This window comes from Ochotona curzoniae, unplaced genomic scaffold (assembly GCF_017591425.1).
Source record: "Ochotona curzoniae isolate NIBS_2020 unplaced genomic scaffold, NIBS_Ocur_1.0 contig_1, whole genome shotgun sequence".
NCBI lineage: Eukaryota > Metazoa > Chordata > Mammalia > Lagomorpha > Ochotonidae > Ochotona > Ochotona curzoniae.
In genome coordinates, this window is record NW_024464918.1 from 3,296,083 (window position 1) to 3,319,631 (window position 23,549).

A 23,549-nucleotide genomic window follows, 5' to 3' on the forward strand; every position below is an offset into this window, starting at 1 on the left:
TGGCTCTACCGTCCAACTGCTATGTGGCCCCATGTAACATACTGAACCACTCAAAGCTTTAGCTCCTGCACCTGCAAAATCAATACCAACATTATCTGCTAGAGACCACCGTTGTCAGCCCGCCATTCGACAATGTGCAGAAAGCATTTAGGGTAGTAGATGGCACTTAGCTAAACATGCAACAACTACCAGACTTGTACTGCAATGACAACTCCTGATACTGGAATTAGACAATTCTATAGTGGCTATATGTTAAATACTTAACAGTGCCTACCTGTTGTCAAGTGTGCTAAAACAATCCTGCTTGTTTAGCCGGACGTTTTAAAATATAATCTCCACGGGTAGTGGTCAGCCACCAGCCAGTAAACATTTATCCACATGCAAATTATTTACCAGCCAGTGTTAACAATGAGATGGCAACAAAGAAGCACAGTACGTTGCCTGGTGACACATTACATAACTTTGTTGTGGACCTAACAGTCCAGTCTTGCTCCTTTGAAACCCGTTTTTCCTTAGACTGAGGCTCATTTCTTCAGCCTTCTACTCTGTTCATCTGCAAAGCAATCCAGAAGCCTGTCCTTCACACTGGCAAGGATTATGAAGCATCCATTCCTAGGCCCGTGCCTTGACTATCCAACGCTAACACATCCCCCTTGTGGTCACGGAGAATATCTGCCAGCTGCCTGGGGAAACCACTGGGAAATCAATCCAATACGTGCCTGCCGACTCCGGGCTCAGGCCCCCTCCAGCTAACTCCTCAGACACCCTCCAGCTAACACCATTTGACTCCCGGATTCCTTTGATGAAAACTTTGTGGCTTTTCAGTATACCAAGCAAGACAAAGCAAAGCAAAGACTGAAGAAAGCATAACTGAGATAAGCATGAAGTGAGGACGGTAGTATTCCAATCATTTCCACCTATCCTCTCTCCCTCAGGATGATCTCAATTTGTTTCGCTTCAATGTTTCCTATGTATTTGCCATTCCAATATCGTTTTGTACCTTATTGTTTTAGAACATAAATCTCTACACCCAGGGTGAATGCATCTGTTAACTGATGGCTTTAAGAAATAGTGCCTCTGAGAATAAAATTTAAAAAAAAGAGGAATCAAAGAGTGTTAGACAGTGAGGGTAGTATATTAATAGATAACATTTAAGGAAAAGGATGTGGGAAGCTTTTAAAACTTTTTAAATCTACAAAATCTGTAATGGATGGGTGCCTGCCTTTGTTTCCTCACTCCTACTGGCAACCCCTAAGAATGTAAACTCTCCTGTTACCTTCTTTTCTCCCAAGTTCTCAAGACATTTTCTTCCCAATTCCTTACACGGTGATCACCGATTTTCCTGCAGAAAGAGGGAGGGGCCAGGACACTTTTTCTCCTTTTGTTAAGAGGACTTCCAAGGACAAATTACGTCATCTCCAAGAAAAGTCCAATCCCCACTGCCTTCAGTGGCTTCGTGTTTGGCTGTCACTGTACCCTGAGCCCTGTAACAAAGCCCGGCCCATGACACGCACTCCAGTACTTTTTTTTTCTCTCAAAATCGGAATTAATCACAGGGCGGACTAACATCTTGCAACGAAACACCAAATTTCAAAGCGGCCAGCGATGCTCAGGCCCAGCACTGCCTGGGGACGAGCCTGGTTCTCCCCGTCACGGTTTCCACAATTAGCTCAAGGTGATTCTCTGTTGAAGTGAACGAAACGCTGCTCAGGTGGTTGGAAACCCGAAGGTGTAAGTAAAGCGTACCCCAGAATTGTCTAAGATCTCGTGGCGTTTTGTTTTCCTCAAATTTGGAACAAAGAGAAGACCGCGCAACCACACTGTTCCACTCGACTACGCTTTAAAGTCCCGCCCAAGATGGCGCCCAGCCCCAGGAGCGGAAGCGAGGAACACCTGCGCGCGCGTACCGTGCGCGCGCCCGGGCTCGCCCCCGGGCTCCGTTCCGGCCAGACTCGCGAGCATTGCGTCATCCAATGAGCGCGGTTGGAAGTCTCCACCCTCGCTTTCCGCCACTCGCTTCGCACATGCGCGCTAAGGCCGCAGTGGGGTATCAGCTGCGCAGGCGCAACAAGCTCCTCCTCTCGCGCAACTGACGCAAGGAGACTGTAATCGGTTTGCAATTTCTCTCTTGTGACCTTGAGTGTTTCCTGCCGGCAAGGACCGGGGCTGTCTGCGGCGCTGCCTTCATCGCTCTCTTCTCCTTTTCTCCTCCCACGGATGTCTGAACCACCGCGGCTGAAAAAGAGAAGGCAAGCATTTTCACACATGATGCTACGGATCAGGTCACTGACACACTGTGACTCCGGGAGCCGCAGTCCGGCCATCCGCTGATCAGGCGGCGCGGACGGCGCCCCAGCGGAAGAGCGCGGGCCTTGGGGAAATTCGTGACCAGCCCCCGACCCTCCCCACCCCACGTGGTTGGAGGTTTCCAGAAGCGCCGCCACCACCGCGTCGCGCAGCTGCAAGGCCGCTCGGCTGCTTTTTCTGCCGCCTCGTTTTTTTGCCTGCGACTCTCCGCCATGATAAGTGCCAGCCGAGCTGCGGCCGCTCGTCTCGTGGGCGCAGCTGCCTCCCGGGGTCCCTCGGCCGCCCGGGCGCAGGTGAGGGACGGACCTCTTACACGGAGGCTCGGTGGCCTAGGGCTTCCGTGCACCGGGCCCCCGCGCCCTTCGGGGTCAGGATGCCCTGGGAGCGATCGGGAGGGAAGGGAAATAACGGGCCCCATCGAGTGCCCTCCACCGCTCTCTGGATCTGCCGCCTCTGTGCCTCGGGCCCTGCTGAGTCACTCGGAACCGACTCTGATCCCACGAGTTCCTGGGTTGCGGTGCTCATGGGCCGTCCTGTGGCTGGTTGGGACAGGGTCGGCCTTGGGATCAAAAGATGGCGGTGATTGATAACGTTTTTCTCAAGATTTTCTGCTTTGTTTGGTGCTTCAAAAATAGGGGGAAAGGGAGTTGTGGAGTTTTGGCGTTTTCCTAGGTTTTTAGGAATAGTATCTTCGTGGGTGGGCTTTGAAGGTCGGCTTGGAAGTGGTGTAAAGTTAGGAAGTCACAAAGATCTTTATTCTGTTCAAAGGATGCTATGCTTTTTGTATCATTGTAATGATCGAGCAAATCAGAAATCCTATTTATCTGGTTCCTTCATAGAGTCGGAGGAAGTCCTTTAGAAACTTAAGTCATACTTGGAATACATGGGTATTTGGCTTGAGGAATAACGCTGGTGCAGAAATATTGGGAAGGATCTGAGCTGCCCGGGGGCATTTGGCAATGCTGGAAGATATCTGTCAGGGGGACCGGGTTGCGGCTTCCTGGCTTGGGGTGAGAGAGGATGGGGTGGTTCAGGACAGATCCAACAATACATGGAACGGTCTGAATCAAGATTAATAGCGCTAAGGTTGGCAGCCCCTATATTTAATTCGGAAGCTTTTTTTGTTTATCAGATGGTTCCTGTTTTGCCTCTTGAACACTAAGCAGCGTTTCATGCCCCTGTGCTTTATTAGATGGTAATTGTTGCGTACAGTGAAAAGTCTCAAACTTCATCCTCAGAGTTGGGTGATGCAGTTTTTTTCCCTTTTTCAGGATGGCTGGAATGGCTTTAGTCATGAGGCCTTCAGAATTGTTTCAAGGCGGGATTATGCGTAAGTACTTTCATTTACTTTGAGAGAGCAGTGGACTCCACTTTGTGATGAACAGTTTATTTCTGTAATTGCTAATCTGTGTTTGGTTGTATATGTTATTTAATGTTCCCTGGTTCGCTCAAATACTTTCATGTATTCCTGACATTTCAGATATTATTGTTAAGGACATGATAACCATGTCATTGTTTTAAATGTCTTGCAGATCAGAAGCAATTAAGGGAGCAGTTGTTGGAATTGATTTGGGCACTACAAACTCCTGTGTGGCAGTCATGGAGGGTAAACAAGCGAAGGTGAGCATAAATGGGGTCTGCGGATAACTTGGGGGCTGTCCTGTCCCTGCCCTGCATCCAGGAGTCTGGGCCCTTTGGGAACCTGCTTTATGCAAATGCCTTAGATTTTCTTTGTAAAGTGCACCTTGGTGATGCTGGTAATTGGATGTACTTGGCTTCCCAGGCTGGGGTTTTAATGTGGCATGAGGATATGACTACTGATTTGTCATTAAGAACAAGTTGGAATTGTTGCACTGTTTTCATTTCATTGAAGTTGAATTGTGGAAGTCAAATCAACCTAGCTTGGAGGTGCAGCAAGGTAGAAGAGGAGTTGCATATTCTAAATAAAGCTTATTCTTGGGAGCTTTCTGGCTTGGAAAAGGCTGCCTGCTCCCCGCTCTAGGTGTTTAGCTTGTGTTCCCGCTGGGTTCCTCACTAAGATTCACATTAGCTGGGACACTGGAATTTAGCCTCTAATACTGGTTTTCTCTGCTGTTCCCTTTACCCATATACTCTCCTAAAATAAGCTAATTTGTCCAGGGATGACTTATTCCCACTAGTTGGGCACTAAGTGAGTGATTCCCTTAGTCCAGTTTATGCCTCTTGGCATGTTAGTCCTGTACGTCTGAAATGGGTAGCCATCAGAAGAGAAATTGAAAATAGAATTTATCATATTAAAGATGTAAACGCTAAGTATAAAAATGCTGATCTATAGTTTCTGTTTTGCATTCTTCTAAAGGACTAAAGATTTTAAAATGATGTAAGTATTTGCTGTCTTGAATAGTAAGTGGTTACTGGATCAGCACTCATAGCACTAAAGCATGCCCATTGGAACGGTTCAGTATATTATCATTTGGGACCATTTTGTGTCATAACTTTGGTGCACTAATGCCACTGATGACCTGAAACCTATTTGTGGGGTTTAGGTGTTGGAGAATGCTGAAGGTGCCAGAACCACCCCTTCAGTTGTGGCCTTCACAGCAGATGGTGAGCGTCTTGTTGGCATGCCAGCCAAACGACAGGCTGTCACTAACCCAAACAACACCTTCTATGCCACCAAACGTCTCATTGGCCGACGCTACGATGACCCTGAAGTGCAGAAGGACATGTAAGTAGTAGCTGTGAATGCCACACAGAATAAACTGGCTGTGCAGGGTCCCTGAGGAAAATCCATACCTTAAGCGGTAACTCCTCTTGGTCAGTTTGTCTTTGCCTTCATAGATTCTCTGTGCTGTGTGTTGATGTGATCTGTGAAGATATGTGAGGCAGTCCTCCACTGGTACTAAACACGAGGTAGATAAGGTATAGGTTAAGTATTCCACATAAGTAGCAGGAGCGCAGGGATTTGGGCCTTTTTCCACTGTCTTCACAGGGTCCATTAGCAAGGAAGTGGACGCAGGATTTAGAGCAGCTCTCTGACACAGGCTGCAGTGTTATAAACAGTGGTTTAACTTGCTGTGCCACAATGCCAGCTCTTGCCACACCAGCCTTTTTAGAAAAAACTGGTTTTACTTTTCCACAAATGGAACTGTAAGTGTGCTTAAGCAGTGCTCACATGAAATGCCAGCACTACAGGCAGTATGCCATACCACGGAGCTGGTATAACTTAAAGATTTTTTTTTTAAAAGATTTATTTTTACTATTTTTTTATTGGAAAGGCGGATATACAGAGAGGAGAGACAGAGAGGAAGATCTTCCGTCTGATGATTCACTCCCCAAGTGAGCGCAACGGGTCGATACTATGCTGATCCGAAGCCAGGAGCCTCTTCCGGGTCTCCCACGCGGGTGCAGGTTCCCAAAGCTTTGGGCCGTCCTCGACTGCTTTCCCAGGCCACAGGCAGGGAGCTGGAAGGGAAGCGGGGCTGCCGGGATCCCGGGCGTGCAAGGCGAGGACTTTAACCACTTGCGCCACCGTGCAGCGGGCCCAACTTAAAGATTTTTAAAAATATTTTACTTGAAAGGTAGAGTTGCAGAAATTTTTATTTTCTGGTTAACTCCTCAAATACTCAGAACAAGTCAGAGTCTGTGTCACCCAAGTACTCAAACCATTATCTGCTGCTTCCCCCCGTGTTGCACTCAAAGGCTGAGCTGAGCTGGACTCGAGCATGTTCCCCAGACTTGGAAGATAGCACTGGTATATTTCCTAATGTGGGCCCAGCACGGTGGCGTAGTGGTTAAAGTCCTTGCCTTGAGCACACCAGGATCCCATATGGTCGCCAGTTCTGTTCCCAGCAGACCTGCTTCCCATCCAGCTCCCTGCTTGTGGCCTGGGAAAGCAGTTGAGGACAGCCCATAAGCCTTGGGACCCTGCACCCGCATGGGAGACCCGGAGGAGCTCCTGGCTTTGGATCGGCTCAGCTGCGGCTGTTGGGGTCACTTGGAGAGTGGGCCATCAGATGGAGAATCTTCCTCTCTGCATGTCCGCCTTTCCCGTGAAAATGAATAAGTTTAAATATATATATATTTCCTCATGCAACTTTTTATGTCTTTTAGTAAAAATGTCCCTTTTAAAATCGTCCGTGCCTCCAATGGTGATGCCTGGGTTGAGGCTCATGGAAAACTCTATTCTCCGAGTCAGATAGGAGCATTTGTGTTAATGAAGATGAAAGAAACTGCAGGTAAGTGGATTGAGCTTGGATCTAGAAAGCTTGTTCTGAAATCACAAAGTCTGATGGGGAAAGAGCAAAATTGGCCATTTTAAAATGATGCAGCATTGTACAGAAAATTAATATCAATAATTCCTTGATATAAACGCAACTTTACTTCATTTATTGTATCAGTGTGGAATGAATTTAAAGAATTTTTAGCAAACTGATTTTCATTATCTATATTTAATGTTTTCTCCATGTATAACATTAATATATTGTAACATTCTTGGAACAGGTTTAAAGGTGCTGTATATAATGGTTTCTGAAATTGTTCTTCATAATTTGCCCATTGAATTTACGTTCAGATTTTGCTAATGGCAGCTGGCTGCTGGGGCGGTTAGTGGGGCTTTGGTTTGGCTTGCTTTTGGTTTTTTTTTTGAAAGCCAGGAGAGAGGAGAGGCAAAGAAAGGATCTTCCATCCACTGGTTCACTCCCCAGATGGTTACCACACCTGGAGCTGAACTGATCTGAAGCCAGGAGCTTCCTCCAGGTGTGCCAGGGGGTGCAGGGTCCCAAGGTTTTGAGCCATCTTCTGCTTTTGCAGGCTACAAGCAGGGAGTTGGATGAGAAGGGGAGCTGCCAGGACAAGAACCAGGGCCTATATGGGATCCTGGTGTTTGCAGACCAAAGAATAGCCACCTCCCACCCCCACCTTGGTGGTTTTGTTGTTGTTTGTTTTTCGTGTTTGATTGCTTGCCAAAAACTAAGTGTTAAATGTAGCTCTAAAAGATGATCCTACAGGTTATTGAGCTACAGTGGTAACTTGTTGATTGAAACTTGTTCTTGGCTCTCCTAGAAAATTACTTGGGACACGCGGCAAAGAATGCTGTAATCACAGTCCCCGCTTATTTCAATGACTCGCAGAGACAGGTGAGACCAGTTGGTTCTTTTGTTCAGGTCTGTTCATTTGAAAGGCAGTCACCGAAGGATCCTCTGTATTCTGGCTCACTCCCCCAAATGACTGCCACGGCCAGGCCCGGGCCAGGCCAAAGCCAGGGATTCAAAATTCCATCTGGGTCTCCTAAGTGGGTGTGGGGAGGCCAGGGAGACTGGTGATCTGCTGCTGCGTCCCCAGCTGGAACAGTGAGGAGCAGCTGGGACTCGGAAGGAATCCCACAAGAAATGCCAGTCTCCTCAGTAGTGTTTTCATTCACAAAAATTAATGGTACCTAGAACACAAAGGTGAGAAAAAAAATTTTTTTTTTTTCGATGGTTTTCTCTAGGCTACTAAGGATGCTGGCCAGATATCTGGACTAAATGTGCTTCGGGTGATTAATGAACCCACAGCTGCTGCTCTGGCTTATGGTCTAGACAAATCGGAAGATAAAATGTAAGTCTGCAGTTAAATTCCTTTGGGGTATATAAAACAAATCCTAGACCCATGGCTTTTTTTCCCTATGTGGACACATCATTATGACTAACAGTCTGTATTTTAGTCAAGACGGTTCCTTTGTTTCCCTGTGGGTGGTGTCGTTTTCTTGGTGTGGGTGCTGACCGTTATTCGTCCATAAATGTGATTACCTTCATTTCTTTTTTTTTTTTACGTGAATGACATGCAAGGGATTTTTTATTGTTTGTGAAACAAAAATATTTTAGAAAACATTAGAAAAAGCAAAGTTATAGGGATTAACACTGCAACATAGCAAGTAAAGCTGCCTATTGTATCAAGTTCTGACTGTTCCACCTCAGATACAGCTCCCTGGGAAAGCAGAGGAGGACAGCAAAGATCTTTGGGCCCCTCCTGCCATGTGGGAGACCCAAAAGAAGCTCCTGGCCTTTCCCAGCCTTTGCGTCTAATTAAGGACTGAACCAGCAGACAGGAAGATCTCTTTCCATGTCTCTAACCTTGGCTTTCAAATGAATAAATCCCTTTTTTTTTTTCTTTTTTAAAGATTTATTTATTTTTGTTGGAAAGGCAGATATACAGAGAGGAGGAGAGACAGAGAGGAAGATCTTCCGTCAGATGATTCACTCCCCAAGTGAGCGCAACGGTTGATGCTATGCCGATCCGAAGCCAGGAGCCTCTTCCAGGTCTCCCACGCGGGTGCAGGGTCCCAAAGCTTTGGGCCGTCCTCGACTGCTTTCCTGGGCCACAGGCAGGGAGCTGGAAGGGAAGCGGGGCTGCCGGGACAGAACCGGCGCCCATATGGGATCCCGGGCATGCAAGGCGAGGACTTAACCGCTTGCGCCACCGCACCGGGCCCCAGTTCTATGCATTTTACATGTTACTTGTTAAGCAACATGCTAACAAGTTGTCATACTTTAGCAAAGCAGCTAAGCTTATCTTCATTTGATTGTTGAAATTTCTGTTCTTGTAATGAGTTTTGTTCCTTAAAATGTTTTTTTCCCCCTAGCATTGCTGTATATGATTTAGGTGGTGGGACATTTGATATTTCCATCCTGGAGATTCAGAAAGGAGTATTTGAAGTGAAATCCACCAATGGGGACACCTTCTTAGGTGGTGAAGACTTTGACCAGGCTTTGCTACGACACATTGTGAAGGAGTTCAAGAGAGAGGTTGGGTATTATGATTAATATGTAGACATTGAGAATTTATTATTCCTCTTTGCCATTTCAATTTTTCATTTAGTTACAGTACTGAAATAATTGAGTTTTGGATTCATGGGTGGACTGAACTATTGAGCAAATGGGAAACATAAATATATATTGAAATCAGTATGCCATTTTGAAACTTTGGGGAACCCTTTTTGAACTGAAGTCCTGAGGCCAGAAAGAACTAAGCATCAGTTCAAGTTTGCTTCCAGCCATCAGTTTCCTTGTTTGAGAAAGAGACGGAGATCTTCATTTAGTGGCTCAATCCTAAATGCCTGTAAGAACTGGGACTGGGTTAGGTTGAAGCCAGGATCTGGATTTTAGTCCAAGTCTCACTTGTAGGAAGTAGGGCCACAGCACTTGAGCCATCCATCGTTGCTGCCACCAATAATGCTTTTGCTGAAAGCTGGATCATAGACTCCAGTCAGTGCTCTGCAGTGGGATGTGGGGTCCCAAGATACAGCATAACCTGTTGTGCTACGACTAACTCATGTGCAGCACATTTAAGAACAGTTAACATCATCTTCTGTAATGTGCGATATTGCTGCAAATGGAACTCATGACTTAACTAATTCTAGTATATTTTACTTCATAGACAGGAGTTGATTTGACCAAAGACAACATGGCACTGCAAAGGGTGCGAGAAGCTGCTGAGAAGGCCAAGTGTGAGCTTTCCTCATCTGTGCAGGTGCGATGTGGGAAAATTCCAGCCTTTATTATTTTTTTAAATGTGTTACATTCTTCATTTTGGGATGGCAGCAGAAGAGCAGAGCTGCCACTATCTTAGTCTGCCACAGGACAGAAGTATATGAAGTGGGTTGCATTAATAAACCTTCACTAAAACCTGGAGTGGTTGAGGTAAAATATATGGCACTGCCATGTAATTTTGGGAATTTGATGAAAGGAAATGTTGGAACAGATCGGTTTAATTTCAAGGATATACATTACTGATAGGCATTTGAATTGTGTTCCAACGTTGGCCATCCTAGCAGAGGGGATGTATTACCCCTGTGGAGTTCACAGTGTGGTTTGAGTAGAGGCTAGTTCACTGTAACTCAGGTAATTTCTGAGACATGAAGTTGACCTTGAGAAGATACTTTTATTTAGATTTTCTGAAAGCTAGTGAGTGTAAACCCCTTAAATTGTTTAATTTGAAAGGCAGACTGGCAGCAGAAACTAAGATTTATTCTCACTTTTCCAAATGCCTAAAATGGGTGGTGCCAGGCCAGGTTGCAACTACAAGACAGGAATTTCATCCTGGGCTCCCACGTAAGTGGCAGCAACCAAGTACTTGGGCCTCATCTGCTGCCTTCCGACACAGTATAAAGTACTTCCTGTAGTATTTGTGTCATCTTGCAGCATCGCTGTCTAGAGGCAATTCAGATACATCAGGTTTTACATTTTTGTTTGTCTTTTCAAGTTCTTTAATAATAACCATTTTGTCTCGCACTGACCTGATGAAACATTACCTTTTCAGACTGACATCAACTTGCCGTATCTTACCATGGATGCTTCTGGACCCAAACATTTAAATATGAAATTGACCCGGGCTCAGTTTGAGGGCATTGTTGCTGATCTCATCAAGAGGACTATGGCTCCATGCCAGAAAGCTATGCAAGATGCAGAAGTTAGCAAGAGTGACATAGGAGAAGTGATTCTTGTTGGTGGAATGACTAGGATGCCCAAGGTATGGATCCAAGGAATTTTTAATGTAAAAAGGAAAGAGGATCAGCAAATAATCTATCCCTGCTGGAACAGGTGACTTCATCAGGGCCGTGAGTGACTGACGTTTCTACCTTGCCTTGCTTGGTTGATGTACAGGATGAGGAGAGGCCGACTCCTAATTGGAGGTGTGTTAATACTCCATGCACTGTTAGTCCTGAGGATCTGTTAGACATGTAACCATGTCAGCAGTGACAGAGGTTTCTCTTAGCATCTCCTCAACAATGGTATGTGCAGTGATGCATTTTAGTTATCAACACATCATTCTGAACTCGTGAGATGTGTGGAAAACTAATGACTGAGCACAAGCCTGTGGTTGAGACATTACTTTTCCTTTGAATTAACTAGGCATGGGAAATAAACATATCAAAGATTCTGGGTTAGCACATTTTTGTTAAATTATTCCAGGTACTACTTAAATATATCTTTTCTTAACCCTCATGTTAAACAGTAGGGAAAACCATGTCATTAGCAACAGCAGGCCCGCGGCCATGTTTTTTTGTTTGTTTGTTGATGTTTATTTAATTAGAAAGTCAAATAAAATATACAGAAAGGAGAGACAGAGAAAGTTCTTCTACGGGTTCACTCCCAGAGTGGCCACAGTGGCCAGAGCTGAGCTGATCTGAAGCCAGGAGCTTCTTCCAGATCTCCCACGCGGGTGCAGGGTCCCAAGGCTTTGGGCCATCCTCAGCTGCTTTCCCAGGCCACAGGCAGGGAGCTGGATGGGAAGAAGGCTGCCAGGATTAGAACCAGAACCCATATGGTATCCTGGCACATGCAAGGCGAGGACTTTAGCCTCTAACCTACCGCGCCGGGACCCCTATACCTTTTCAAATTATAAGTTTTGTAGGTTCTTTAATAAGAACTTGGCTGTGAATCAATAAGTCAAACATTTTTGCCTCAGAATTAGAGTAACTTGAGATTCTGCTGTGTTCTTTAAGATAGGTGTGTGCTGTCCCTCTCCTGCACTTCTCGCCATGTTGGATGACAGTACTTTCTTCCTGATGCCCAGGTTCAGCAGACCGTGCAAGATCTTTTTGGCCGAGCCCCAAGTAAAGCTGTCAATCCTGATGAGGCTGTGGCTATTGGAGCTGCCATTCAGGGAGGTGTGTTGGCTGGTGATGTCACAGATGTGCTGCTCCTCGATGTCACGCCTCTGTCTCTGGGCATTGAGACTCTGGGAGGTGTCTTCACCAAACTTATTAACAGGAACACCACAATTCCAACCAAAAAGAGCCAGGTAAGAGCTACCCGTACCTATCTTGTAATGGGGCACATTCACTTGCCAAATAGCCCCAATAGGTGGACTAGAGCAAACCTAGAATCCAGGATTGCCTCATGGGTGGCAGTGACCCCAACTATGTGAGCTGGCATATTGAGTAGAATTAACACTTATGAATATAAATATGTGCAGTGAACATAAAGATATGTAAGTCTGGGCTAAAACTCAGGACCCTGCCCTAAACCCAGGGCCAGGACTTGTCCCACTGGCTGCAGCATGGGCTCAGGGCAAATCTGGCAGCCTTGAAGGCTCTGCTGCTCAGGAGACCTCAGAGGGCTTGCTGAGAAGTAGAAAAGCATAGGGGGCGGCACAGGGTCATGGCATATCTTATTTTACAAATAAGATGTATTTATTTGTTGGGAGTTGCAGAAACAAATGTATTTTCTGGTTTACTCTATAGAGCTCTATGGATCAGAGTTGGGCCAGTCCAAAGGCAGGAGCTGCTTTCTGGTGTCCACGTGACTGCACAGCCCAGGCACTTGGGCAATCTTTCATTGGTTTCATGAAAGCACCTAGATGGGAAGAGGTGCAGCCAGGACTCCTGTTAGTGCCCATAAGGGGAAACCACTGTTGCTTAATACACTGTGATGCTCCAGCCCCCATTAACCCTGCTTTCACTTTTTTTTTTTTTTTAAGATTTAGTTAGATTTGAAAGGGAGCTTTGCAGAGAGAAGGAAAAAGATCTTCTATCTGCTGGTTCACTCCTGAGATGCCCACACAGTCCAGTCTGAAGCTAGAAGTAGGAGCTTATTCTTGGTCTCTCACTTAGGTGCAAGGGCGCAAAGCTAAGGGCCTTCTGCCACTGCTTTATTTTCATTACAAAGTCAGATATACAGAGAGGAAGATCTTCCATCCGATGGTTCACTCCCCAAGTGAGTGCAACAGCCGGTGCTGTGCCAGTCCGAAGCCAGGAGCCAGGAACTTCCTCTGGGTCTCCCACACGGGTGTAGGGTCCCAAGGCTTTGGGCCATCCTCAACTGCTTTCCCAGGCCACAAGCAGGGAGCTGGATGGGAAGCAGGGCTGCCGGGATTAGAACTAGCGCCCATGTGGGATCCCAGCATAATGAAGGCGAGGACTTTAGCCTCTGGGCCCAACATCTATTTTTCTTAAGCACCGTACTGCTGTATCTGTGCAATGATGTACTTGTCAACACATCATTCTGAAGAAGTGTGTGATGACTTCTGTGACTGAGCACATGACGGATCAGCTGTGTACTTGAGAACATGGTTCAACATATGTAGTTCCTTATTTTGAACTTTTCTCTGTTAATCCTACATCTTTGTAGGATATGCTTGCTTACTTGAAACATTAGCTACATGTTTGTACTTAGTAATCCTACTTTTATTCCCTGTAAATACAAGCCTTGGTTCTGAACATATATTCTTCCAACTTTGGTATGTAAATTTGCTTCACTTGCTTCTGAATGAGGAAATAGTTTAATCAGAGTGCCGACCCAGGAAGTTTTCCTTCTCCTAGGTGTTTTCCACTGCTGCTGATGGACAGACTCAAGTGGAGATTAAAGTATGTCAGGGGGAGAGAGAGATGGCTGCAGACAACAAACTTCTTGGACAGTTCACTTTGGTAAGTACTTAATGAATCCTGAATCGTGCTGCTCGGTTTATTTATTTTTTAAGATCATTTATTTTTTACTGGAAAGGCAGGTTAACAGAAAGATCTTGCTTCTCCTGGTTCACTCTCCAAATGGCCACAAAGGTTGTAGCTGAGCTCATCTGAAACCAGGAACCAGAAGCCTCTTCTGGATCCGCCACGTGGGTGCTAGGGTGCCAAGGCTTTGGGCCATCCTCTGTTGCTTTCTCAGGCCACAAGCAGGGAGCCGGAAGTGAAATGGAGCAGTTGGGATAAGGACAGTTGCACGTGTAGGATGCTGCTGCTGGCTGGTGGAAGACAAGCTACTGAGCAGTTGTGCCAGCCATTTGTTCCTCAGTTTTCTCACATGTAATGCTTGATTAATCCTGAAAGTAATGCAGACTGCTGACACAAAGATAGGCTACATATTCTGAGAGGGTATGCAGTCAGATGCTGCAGTTAGATACCTACAGCTTCAGTTCTTAGTTGTGCTACTGTTAACTGATTTCTGATGAGCACTGCTTATTTTGTAGCATGAACAGAGAAGTTTGCTATCATTCACCCTCACTGGTCTAATACAGCCATTGTGGTTAACTTGCTAGAGTTGACCTGTAATCTGAAGATTACAGAATGCAATTAAACTGCTACCCTCACTTAACATACTATCATAATATGTTCTGAGGAACCAAGAATCTGTTGGCTAGAGAACCTATTTAGATTTGGATATAAAAATATTGGACTCTTATGTGATGAGCTCATTCTGGGTATTTAATATTTTAGATTGGAATTCCCCCAGCACCTCGAGGAGTCCCTCAAATTGAAGTTACATTTGACATTGATGCCAATGGGATTGTGCATGTGTCTGCCAAAGATAAGGGCACAGGACGAGAGCAGCAGAGTAAGTTTTTTTTTTTTTTTAAGATTTATTTTTTTTTTTTATTGGAAAGGAGGATGTCCAGAGAGGAAGATCTTGCGTCCAATGATTCATTCCTCAGGCGGCCGCAACGGCGCAGCTGAGCCAACCCGAAGCCAGGAGCCTCTTCTGGGTCTCCCACATGGGTGCAGGTTCCCAAAGCTTTGGGCCGTCCTCGACTGCTTTCCCAGGCCACAGGCAGGGAGCTGGAAGGGAAGCGGGGCTGCCGGGATAGAACCGGCGCCCATATGGGATCCCGGGCGTGCAAGGCGAGGACCTTAACCACTGCGCCATTGCACAGTGCCTTCACACAGACTGAGGAGATGCATAATGAGTCAATCCTTTGAGTCCTTTTCATAATTATAATAGCATTTCAAAAGACAACAGATTAGATTTTTTTTGATACTATATTACTTTTTTCTTTAAAGACTTGTTCATTTGACAAAGCTAGTGAAGATAAAAGGGGAAACAATATTCTATCTGCTCATTCACTCCTTAGCTGGCTGCACTGTCCAGGAATGGACCAAACCAGAGCCAGACACTCCATCTATAACTCCCACATGGTTGGCAGGGGCCCAAACACTTGGTGCCATCCACTACATCTTTTCCATCAGCAGAGAGTGGAACCAAGTAGAATAACCAGGACATGAACCAGTGACCATAAGGAAATGTTGGCATTGCAGGTGATAGCTTTATCTGCTTTGCCGCAACACCTGCCTGGTTTTACTCCTCATATATTGCATCAAGTTCAGCTATGAGTATTCTTGAGGTAGTTTTGAAAATGAACTTTTACCTGGGAATTGATGAGATGCCTTCTTTTCATTGCAGTTGTAATCCAGTCTTCAGGTGGATTAAGCAAAGATGACATTGAAAATATGGTTAAAAATGCAGAGAAGTATGCTGAGGAAGACCGTCGAAAGAAGGTGACTACTTTATATAGTTAGTCTCAGTTTTTAATTTTAACAATGTTTGTACATTAAAAGGAAGTCTGCTCATGGTGCTGGGCTATCCTCAGTTTAGTTTCTCTTATGCTTTGCCTATAAAACTTATAGAATGGCTCCTCATGTTGTTACTGGCTGCCACTCTTCAGACTATTCCAAATTACTACAGACAGTAATTATTTCTACCTTGTACTGTATTTCTACTCTTCATTCAGCAGGTAGCTTGTCTGGCTCAATGTATTCATTCAGCAGATTTTGGTTGATTGAACTTTTTCATTTTTCTAAGGAACGGGTTGAAGCAGTTAACATGGCTGAGGGAATCATTCATGATACAGAAACCAAGATGGAAGAATTCAAAGATCAGTTGCCAACAGATGAGGTAAATTCAATCTCAAAATGTGATGGAGGAAGCACTGACAATGTCAGTGAAATTAAAAAGTCTTGATTGGGATTTTGGTTTTTTTCTGTTTTGTTTCTCAACATTACTGCTACATTTGATGTCAAAGGAGAGCTGGAAAAGTAATCATTTTTATTTTTTGTTCTTAAGTGCAACAAGCTAAAAGAAGAGATTTCCAAAATGAGGGAGCTTCTGGCTCGAAAAGACAGCGAAACAGGAGAAAACATTAGGCAGGCGGCGTCTTCCCTTCAGCAGGCATCACTGAAGCTCTTTGAAATGGCATACAAAAAGGTACACGGGCTGCTTGGGTCCTAACCGGCTTGGCATAGTTTTTCCTGATTATTGTCACTTTTGGGTTATATAACTGTGTAGAACTAAGAATGTATATTGACATTGGAAATATCCCCCCTTGCCTTCTTGACTAGTTCAGGATTTGGGGAGTGTCAGAAAATGAGTCACAAAAACTCATAGTTTCATAGTTTGGCACAGAGCAAACTGTTATCCCTGATGCTAAGTATAAGTGGTTTTCAAATATTTTCTCAACAGATGGCGTCCGAGCGAGAAGGCTCTGGGAGTTCTGGCACTGGAGATCAAAAGGAAGATCAAAAGGAGGAGAAGCAGTAGTAACCATAAATTTTTGAAGCCCAAAGGACAGCATACAATGAAGCTTGGGAGTAAAGGGGCTTCCTGAGCAGAAATGAGCAAACTTCAGTCTTTTTACTGTGTTTTTGCAGTATCCTATATATAATTTCTTAATATATAAATTCAGTGACTGTTAGCGAATGATCATTTAATGGTGATAATTGCAGCAGTACAGCATTCACAATGTTTTGTCCCTAGCCCATTGTTACTTAGCTGCATGCACTAGAAGAAGCAGTACAGTTTGTTGATCAGTATGAAGATTTAATATTGTCCTGTGTGTTCAAAGGGTGAAACCTCTCACAACAGAGCCAGAGATCTAGAACAAGCCTTCTGGAGATGAGATCTTTGAAGTTATGAGTACTGCTGTGCTGGCCTCTGTAAATGGAGTAACTTGGGGCTGACTAAGGAAGCCAGTGGCTGTGCCATGATTGTAAATGGGTGAGACAGAAGAAGCTACAATGGCAGTCTGCTGTTTATGTTAGGTATGCATTTGAAACAAGGTAGTGATGAGGCTCCCTAACTTCGCTTAAGGTATACTTTTCTACCTACCATGGGTCTGTGTTAGCACCTCCATCCCTAAAAATTGATCTTTTAGATCCACTGATTTTTTTTTTTTTTTTAATAAATATGAAACATGGTATTACTTTGTTTTTGAGAGTTGAAATTCTTTGATAAAGCTTCAGGAATAAGATGAAGGAAATTTAGGGTTTTCTAATACTAGCTATCAACATGGGCAAAACTGCTTATGAGCTTTTTGTTTTTGTAGACTTGAAATCTGGAAGCACTAACGTGCAAACCAGGGCTGCTGTTCTCCGGTAAAATGGAAAGTGACAGACATGACATCTAAAGAAGATGGGTTTAGACCATCAAACTTAAGGGAGCCATGAGTTTCTCCTGGGTCTCCCACACAGGTGCAGGTTCCCAAGGCTTTGGGTTGTCCTTGACACTTCCCAGGCCACAAGCAGGGAAGCCTGGCCGCCAGGATATGAACCAGCACCCAGGTGCAGGGGGAAGATTTGCCACTACTCTACCACAGCAGGCCCTAAAGTAATTTTTAAATTAATTTATATAAATGATAATTCTGAAAATTAATGAGGTCATAATTCATGGTGCAGGATTGTTTTTTCTGATATTTTGGGAGGTAGTTGGCATTTCTGCTTACCCCCTGCAGACTAACCACAAGCCCTCCAGGAGTACTCTAGTTGAAAAGTTGATAAATTGACACTGGGAAGAGAACCAAACACTCCCTTAGCAAAATAAAGGTTTTTTTGGAATGGAAAAGAACTATTAAGTAGTCTTTGCAGTTACTGTCTTACCAGCGCATATAAACAGGAGTGAACCTGCTTCCCTCTGCCAACTTACCTTGCACCCTTTACCCCAGGTTTCTACTTGGCGCACATTATATAAGGCTGTGAACTGTCATTACATAGCCCCTTGAGCCTCTCATTTCCTGTTTTCTTAGACGCCTACGCTTTCTCCATGAGCCCAATACCTAATGTAATACCAGGCACGTAAACCTTAACATCTAATCTGTCATCACTGGGGACAACTAACACTCAAGTTGCGGCTTAGCATGTTCATATCCCTTTCTGGGAGTGCTTAGTTTGAATCCCACCAGACCTTCCATCCAATGATAAACTCCTCAAGCGGACACAATGGTCGCAGCTAGCCTGATCCAAAGCCAGGAGCCAGGGGCCTCTGGGAGCCCAGCACATACAAAGTGAGAACTAGGCACCAGGCTACTGCACCAGGTCCTACTGTTTTTGATCATTTCCAGTTAATGCACAATCTGAGGGGTCAAACAGCTGGGTTCCTGCCACTAATGTAGAATTGGCTAAAGGGCCTAGTGCCATGGCCTAGTGGCTAAAATCCTCACCTTGAATGTGCTGGGGTTCCTTGTGGCCTGGGAAGGCGGTCAGAAACAAACCAAAGCCTTGGGACCCTGCTCCCACATGAGAGACCTGGGGGAGTTCCGGGCTCCATGTTTCAGATCTGCGCAGCTCTGCCTGTGGCAGTCACTTTGGGAGTGAATCATCGGACAGAACATCTTCTGTCTCATCTATATCTGGCTTTCCAATAAAAAATATTCTTTTAAAAAAAAGAGATCAGTGTACCAGGTTCCAGGCCTCACCTGTCACTTAAGAAGTCAATCAGCAGATAGAAGATGTATCTGCCCTTCAGATATAAGTGTCTCAAATATTTTTTTTTTAAGATTGACTTACTTGGTACCCAATGCAATAGACCAGTGAGTAAAGTCCCCACCTTACATGTATCAACATCCCATAAAGGCACCAGTTCGTGTCCCAGCAGCTCCACATCCCATCCAACTCCTTGCTTGTGCCCTGGGAAAGCAATAGAGTGACCCAAAGCCTTGGGACACTGCACCCACATGGTAGGCCCAAGTTGTTCCTGGTTCCAGGCTTGGAATCAGAACAGTTCCAGCTGTACAGTTACTTGGGGTGTGAACCAGCACACGAAAGATCTTTCTGCTTCTCAAATAAAAGTAAATAATTTTAAAAGCACACTCTCAAAGCTAAAGAGTGGCGACCACTGAAGTCTAAGGCCAGAGGGGCAGGGTGAGGAGGAGTAGAGACGCTGGTGGTCTAGGGCCAGAGGGGCCGGGTGAGGAGGAGTGGAGACGCTGGAGGTCTAGGGCCAGAAGGGCCGGGTGAGGAGTGGAGAGGGTGGAGGTCTAGTGCCAGAGGGGCCGGGTGAGGAGGGGTGGAGAGGGTGGAGGTCTAGTGCCAGAGGGGCCGGGTGAGGAGGAGTGGAGACGCTGGAGGTCTAGTGCCAGAGTGGCCGGGTGAGGAGGAGTGGAGAGGGTGGAGGTCTAGTGCCAGAGGGGCCGGGTGAGGAGGAGTGGAGAGGGTGGAGGTCTAGTGCCAGAGGGGCCGGGTGAGGAGGAGTGGAGACGCTGGAGGTCTAGTGCCAGAGTGGCCGGGTGAGGAGGAGTGGAGAGGGTGGAGGTCTAGTGCCAGAGGGGCCGGGTGAGGAGGAGTGGAGACGCTGGAGGTCTAAGGCCAGAGGGGCAGGGAGAGGAGTGGAGACGCTGGACACATAGTGCCAGAGTGGCCGGGTGAGGAGGAGTGGAGACGCTGGAGGTCTAGTGCCAGAGGGGCAGGGTGAGCAGTAGAGACGCTGGAGGTGGTGTGCTATAGGGGCCGGGTGAGGAGGAGTGGAGACGCTGGAGGTCTAAGGCCAGAGGGGCAGGGAGAGGAGGAGTGGAGACGCTGGAGACATAGTGCCAGAGGGGCGGGATGAGGAGCAGTGGAGATACTGGGGCTAGAGTGCCAGAGGTGGCCAAAAGCAGCTCATTGGTCTACCCTATAGTGTAATGCCCCATCTTCTACTTTCCCATACATATTAATTGGGAACCATATTGAGATGTATCAGCCAATATTATCTCAGTCCTTGAGCAAGGTGCTGGATTGGAAGAACACCTGGGACGTGAACTGGTGCACAAATGGGATACCAGTCTGGCAGGCTTTTGCCTGCTATGCCATGCCAGTGAATCATCAGAGGGGGAGTGAATCATCGGATGGAAGATCTTCCCCTCTGTCCTCCTCTCTGTATATCTGACTTTGTAATAAAAAATAATAAATCTTTGGGCCCTGCAGCGTGGCCTAGCGGCTAAAGCCCTCCCCTTGAAAGCGCCAGGATCACATTATGAGCGCCGGTTCTAATCCCGGCAGCTCCATTTCCCATCCAGCTCCCTGCCTGTGGCCTAGGAAAGCAGTCGAGGACAGCCCAAAGCCTTGGGACCCTGCACCGGCGTGGGAGACCCAGTAGAGCTCCTGGGTTCAGATCGGCACAGCACTGGCCGTTGCGCTCACTTTGGGAGTGAATCATCGGACAGAAGATCTTCCTCTCTGTCTCTCCTCCTCTCTGTATATCTGACTTTCCAATAAATTAATAGATCTTAAAAATAAGTAAATAAATAAATATTTATGAAAAAGCTGTTACTCTTATTTTAAACTTACTTTTTTCAAGTATTTATTATTATTGCAAAATCAGACAGATAGTAGACAGCGATCTTTGATCCACTGATTCACAACCCAATTGGTCACAACAGCTGGAGCTGATCTGAAGCCAGTCAGGAGCCTCCTCTGGGTGCCCTTATGCAGGTTCAGGGTCCCAAGGCTTTGGGCCGTCCTCAACTGCTTTTCCAGGCCATAAGCAGGAAGCTGGATGGGAAGGAAGCAGGGCTGCTGGGATTAGAACTGGTGCCCTATGGGATCCCAGTGAGTGCAAGGTGCAACTTTAACCATTAGGCTACCATGCCAGGCCCTATTTTAACTTCTTAATGTTCAAATTAACAACTTACTTTCCCTTCAATTATTTTGATGCAAATTCCAGAAGTCATAACTTTTACTCAGATACATACCTGTAAATGCAAAGTTCTGCAAAATATAACTATACTTACAATGCCCCCAAAATTCAACATTTCTTTACCTATTAGCACCAAGTACTCAGTTCCTTCCAGGTCCCTGAATAGTTCCTAGCCTTTCCCATTTTGGCCATTCTTGAACTGTCCTTCACAATTGGTAACCAATTTCATTCTGTGGCCAACGATTCGATTCTCAGTCTATTTGTGTTGTCACCATCAAAACTATCAAAACTTCTAATGGACCAGTATACTGTAGACCTAGCATCCCACATGGGTGCTAGTTTGAGTCTCAGCTGCCCCACTTCTGATCCAGTTTCCTGCTATTTCTAAGAAAGCAGACAATGGCCCAAGTGCTCGAACCCACATATCCATGCATGAGACCCGGAAGAGGCTCCTGGCTGTGTACAGGCCCAGCTCTGGCCACTGTCGACCTTCTCTGACTGTCCTGTCCTCTTTCTCCCCATAACTCTGCCTTCCAAATAAGTAAACTGTTAAAACAATCAACTTGTAACAATCCATCTGTTTTCCCCAAACACCATCCATTATGAATATGACCTATGTCCCAAAATTTAACTTGATTATCTAAGGTTAGTTCTATAGAAGTAGTCCTGAGATCATCAACAAACAACTCATCTCACAGTGGCACTCTGCCATACAGAATAGATATCCCATATGGGCACCAGTTCAAGTCCCGGCTGCTCCACTTCTGATCCAGCTATCTGCTTGAGGCCTAGGAAAGCATTGCAGGATGGCTCCAAGTCCTTGAGACCCTGCACCCACGTGGGAGAATCAGAAGCTCCTGGTTCCCATTTTCAGATCAGTTCGGCTCTGGCTGTTGTAGCTATCTTTAGGGAGTGAAGCAGCAGAATGAAGATCTGTTTTCTCTGTAAAATCTGCCTTTCAAATAAAAGTAAATAAATCTTTAAATGAGAGGGGAGAGAATCTGAGGCCAGGAGGAGTATACAGATACAATTTTTAAAAATCTGTATCACATTCTAACACAGGTAGTTCTTCTACACTGAGTAGAAAAAGTCTAAATTGTAAAAAGCCTGCAGCATCCCTGCTGTTCCTCCAAAATCTCCAACTAAGCATCCATCACAGCCTTTGCCTCTAACGTACTGATCTCCATTTCTAAAAAGCGTAAAGAATTCACAGGCTAACAGCAATCCTACCTGGGACTACAAGCTGACTTCCATGTGCACCACAAAGGAGCGAACAAGCCTCTGAGCCAGTCTGGGAAGCCATCAGTACACAGAAAGTGTAACAACCAGAAGCAAAAACAGACCAAGGCACCCGGACAGAAAGCAGGAGCTGAGGCAATGGAATGAAGTAGGGAAAAAGGTCGGACATACCCTGGTCAGTAAGCAGTATTCACAACTATTCAAAAGATTTCACTACTAACTACAAGAGTGGCACACAGTAGTCTGATATTATAAAACCAACACACACACACTGAAAATTACAAAACAAAATGTAAGAGATTCCTTCCTGGGAGAGAGAACTTGCCCAGTAAAGTGTGTCCCATCCCTACAGAACACAAGTAATGGGGTTACTGTATAATACATGACACTAGACAATGAGCATGGAGACTGGAAACTATGAGCTAGTTGTATGGCTCTGATCAACTCCCTTTCATCTTTCTTTGCCATGATTTTCCCATTTATGAAATGGGAACAACACCTCACCTCCAAAGTGCAGCCCAAAAGAAAAAAATATTCAAGAGCCTCCTACAAATGCAATTGCATGACTCACATCACATTAAGCAGCCTCAAATTAGTAAGCCCACGTTGGAGTTACAAATCACCACCCGCCCCACTTCTACCCCCAAAAACGAAGTGCAGCGCTCATACTCAAGGGATACCATCCTCCCACTGGATATTCCAATAGCCTTAGCGGGGGGTCTAAGCGGCCCCAGCCAAACAGCAATCAAAATCGGGACTTCAACGGCCCCTGCCGCTCCTCCACGCCACTCTCCAGCAGCACCCCGTCGTTCCTCGAATGTGTGGGATGCTCCCTTCTGAAAAACTGCTATTTGGGGGTGGGGCAGAGTATGTCATATCACAGTTGGTTTCTCTGTCAACACAGAGACCACCTCTATGTATTTTAAGAATCTGTGTATTTTATTATACAGAAGTACGAAGTCCCAAATAGTCAAAAATCCAACTAGACCCAATAATTTGAATCTTAGAAACCCTGGGTCCCCAGGAACACAGGCCACACGGCCAAAACTCAAATACTTACATGAACCCCAACTAAGGTAAAGGGGAGCGTAAGGCTCCCGACTCCACTCCACACCCTACCCACCTCCATCGCACCCTCATTCTTCCCGTCGTCTACCTCCGGCAGCCCCCCGCCGTCTGCGACCCCACAAAGTTCCCAGCGAACGCATGGCGGCACTGACAAGGCACACCCCAGGCCCGTCCCCTGAGGATGGAGGGTCCCGGGCTACCCAGGAGCCACGACAGGTTCGAGTCGGAATCACACATCTGTTCGCGCAACCGTGACGTGCGCAGGTCACGGCACTTCGTCATCCGCGAAGCCGCGAGGTTTGAGGCGCTTACTCTGGAGGT

The 23,549-nt window shown here is 45.8% G+C and overlaps 1 protein-coding gene and 2 non-coding genes across 3 annotated transcripts; all 3 read left to right on the forward strand.

Moving 5' to 3' along the window:
* Positions 1–2,419: 2,419 nt before the first annotated feature.
* On the forward strand, positions 2,420–17,230 carry HSPA9 (heat shock protein family A (Hsp70) member 9). The gene is made up of 17 exons (XM_040978285.1): positions 2,420–2,600; positions 3,579–3,637; positions 3,840–3,927; positions 4,833–5,014; positions 6,400–6,524; positions 7,351–7,424; positions 7,778–7,884; positions 8,909–9,071; positions 9,703–9,795; positions 10,585–10,794; positions 11,842–12,069; positions 13,589–13,693; positions 14,480–14,597; positions 15,441–15,535; positions 15,840–15,932; positions 16,101–16,241; positions 16,497–17,230. Exons 1-17 carry the CDS (start codon positions 2,520–2,522, stop codon positions 16,572–16,574), a joined length of 2,040 nt encoding a protein of 679 aa, XP_040834219.1. The 5' UTR covers positions 2,420–2,519; the 3' UTR covers positions 16,575–17,230.
* On the forward strand, positions 11,061–11,136 carry LOC121154392. Its single transcript, XR_005883506.1, has one exon. It is a non-coding gene; the product is annotated as a small nucleolar RNA SNORD63 (small nucleolar RNA).
* LOC121154399 lies at positions 13,242–13,308 on the forward strand. Its single transcript, XR_005883507.1, has one exon. It is a non-coding gene; the product is annotated as a small nucleolar RNA SNORD63 (small nucleolar RNA).
* Positions 17,231–23,549: the final 6,319 nt, after the last annotated feature.

Coding starts and splice junctions, on each gene's coding strand:
- HSPA9 (XM_040978285.1), top strand. CDS start 2,520: ATGATAAGTGCCAGCCGAGCTGCGGCCGCTCGTCTCGTGGGCGCAGCT. Junction 3,638..3,839: donor GTTTCAAGGCGGGATTATGC/GTAAGTACTTTC, acceptor AATGTCTTGCAG/ATCAGAAGCAATTAAGGGAG. Junction 7,885..8,908: donor GACAAATCGGAAGATAAAAT/GTAAGTCTGCAG, acceptor TTTTCCCCCTAG/CATTGCTGTATATGATTTAG.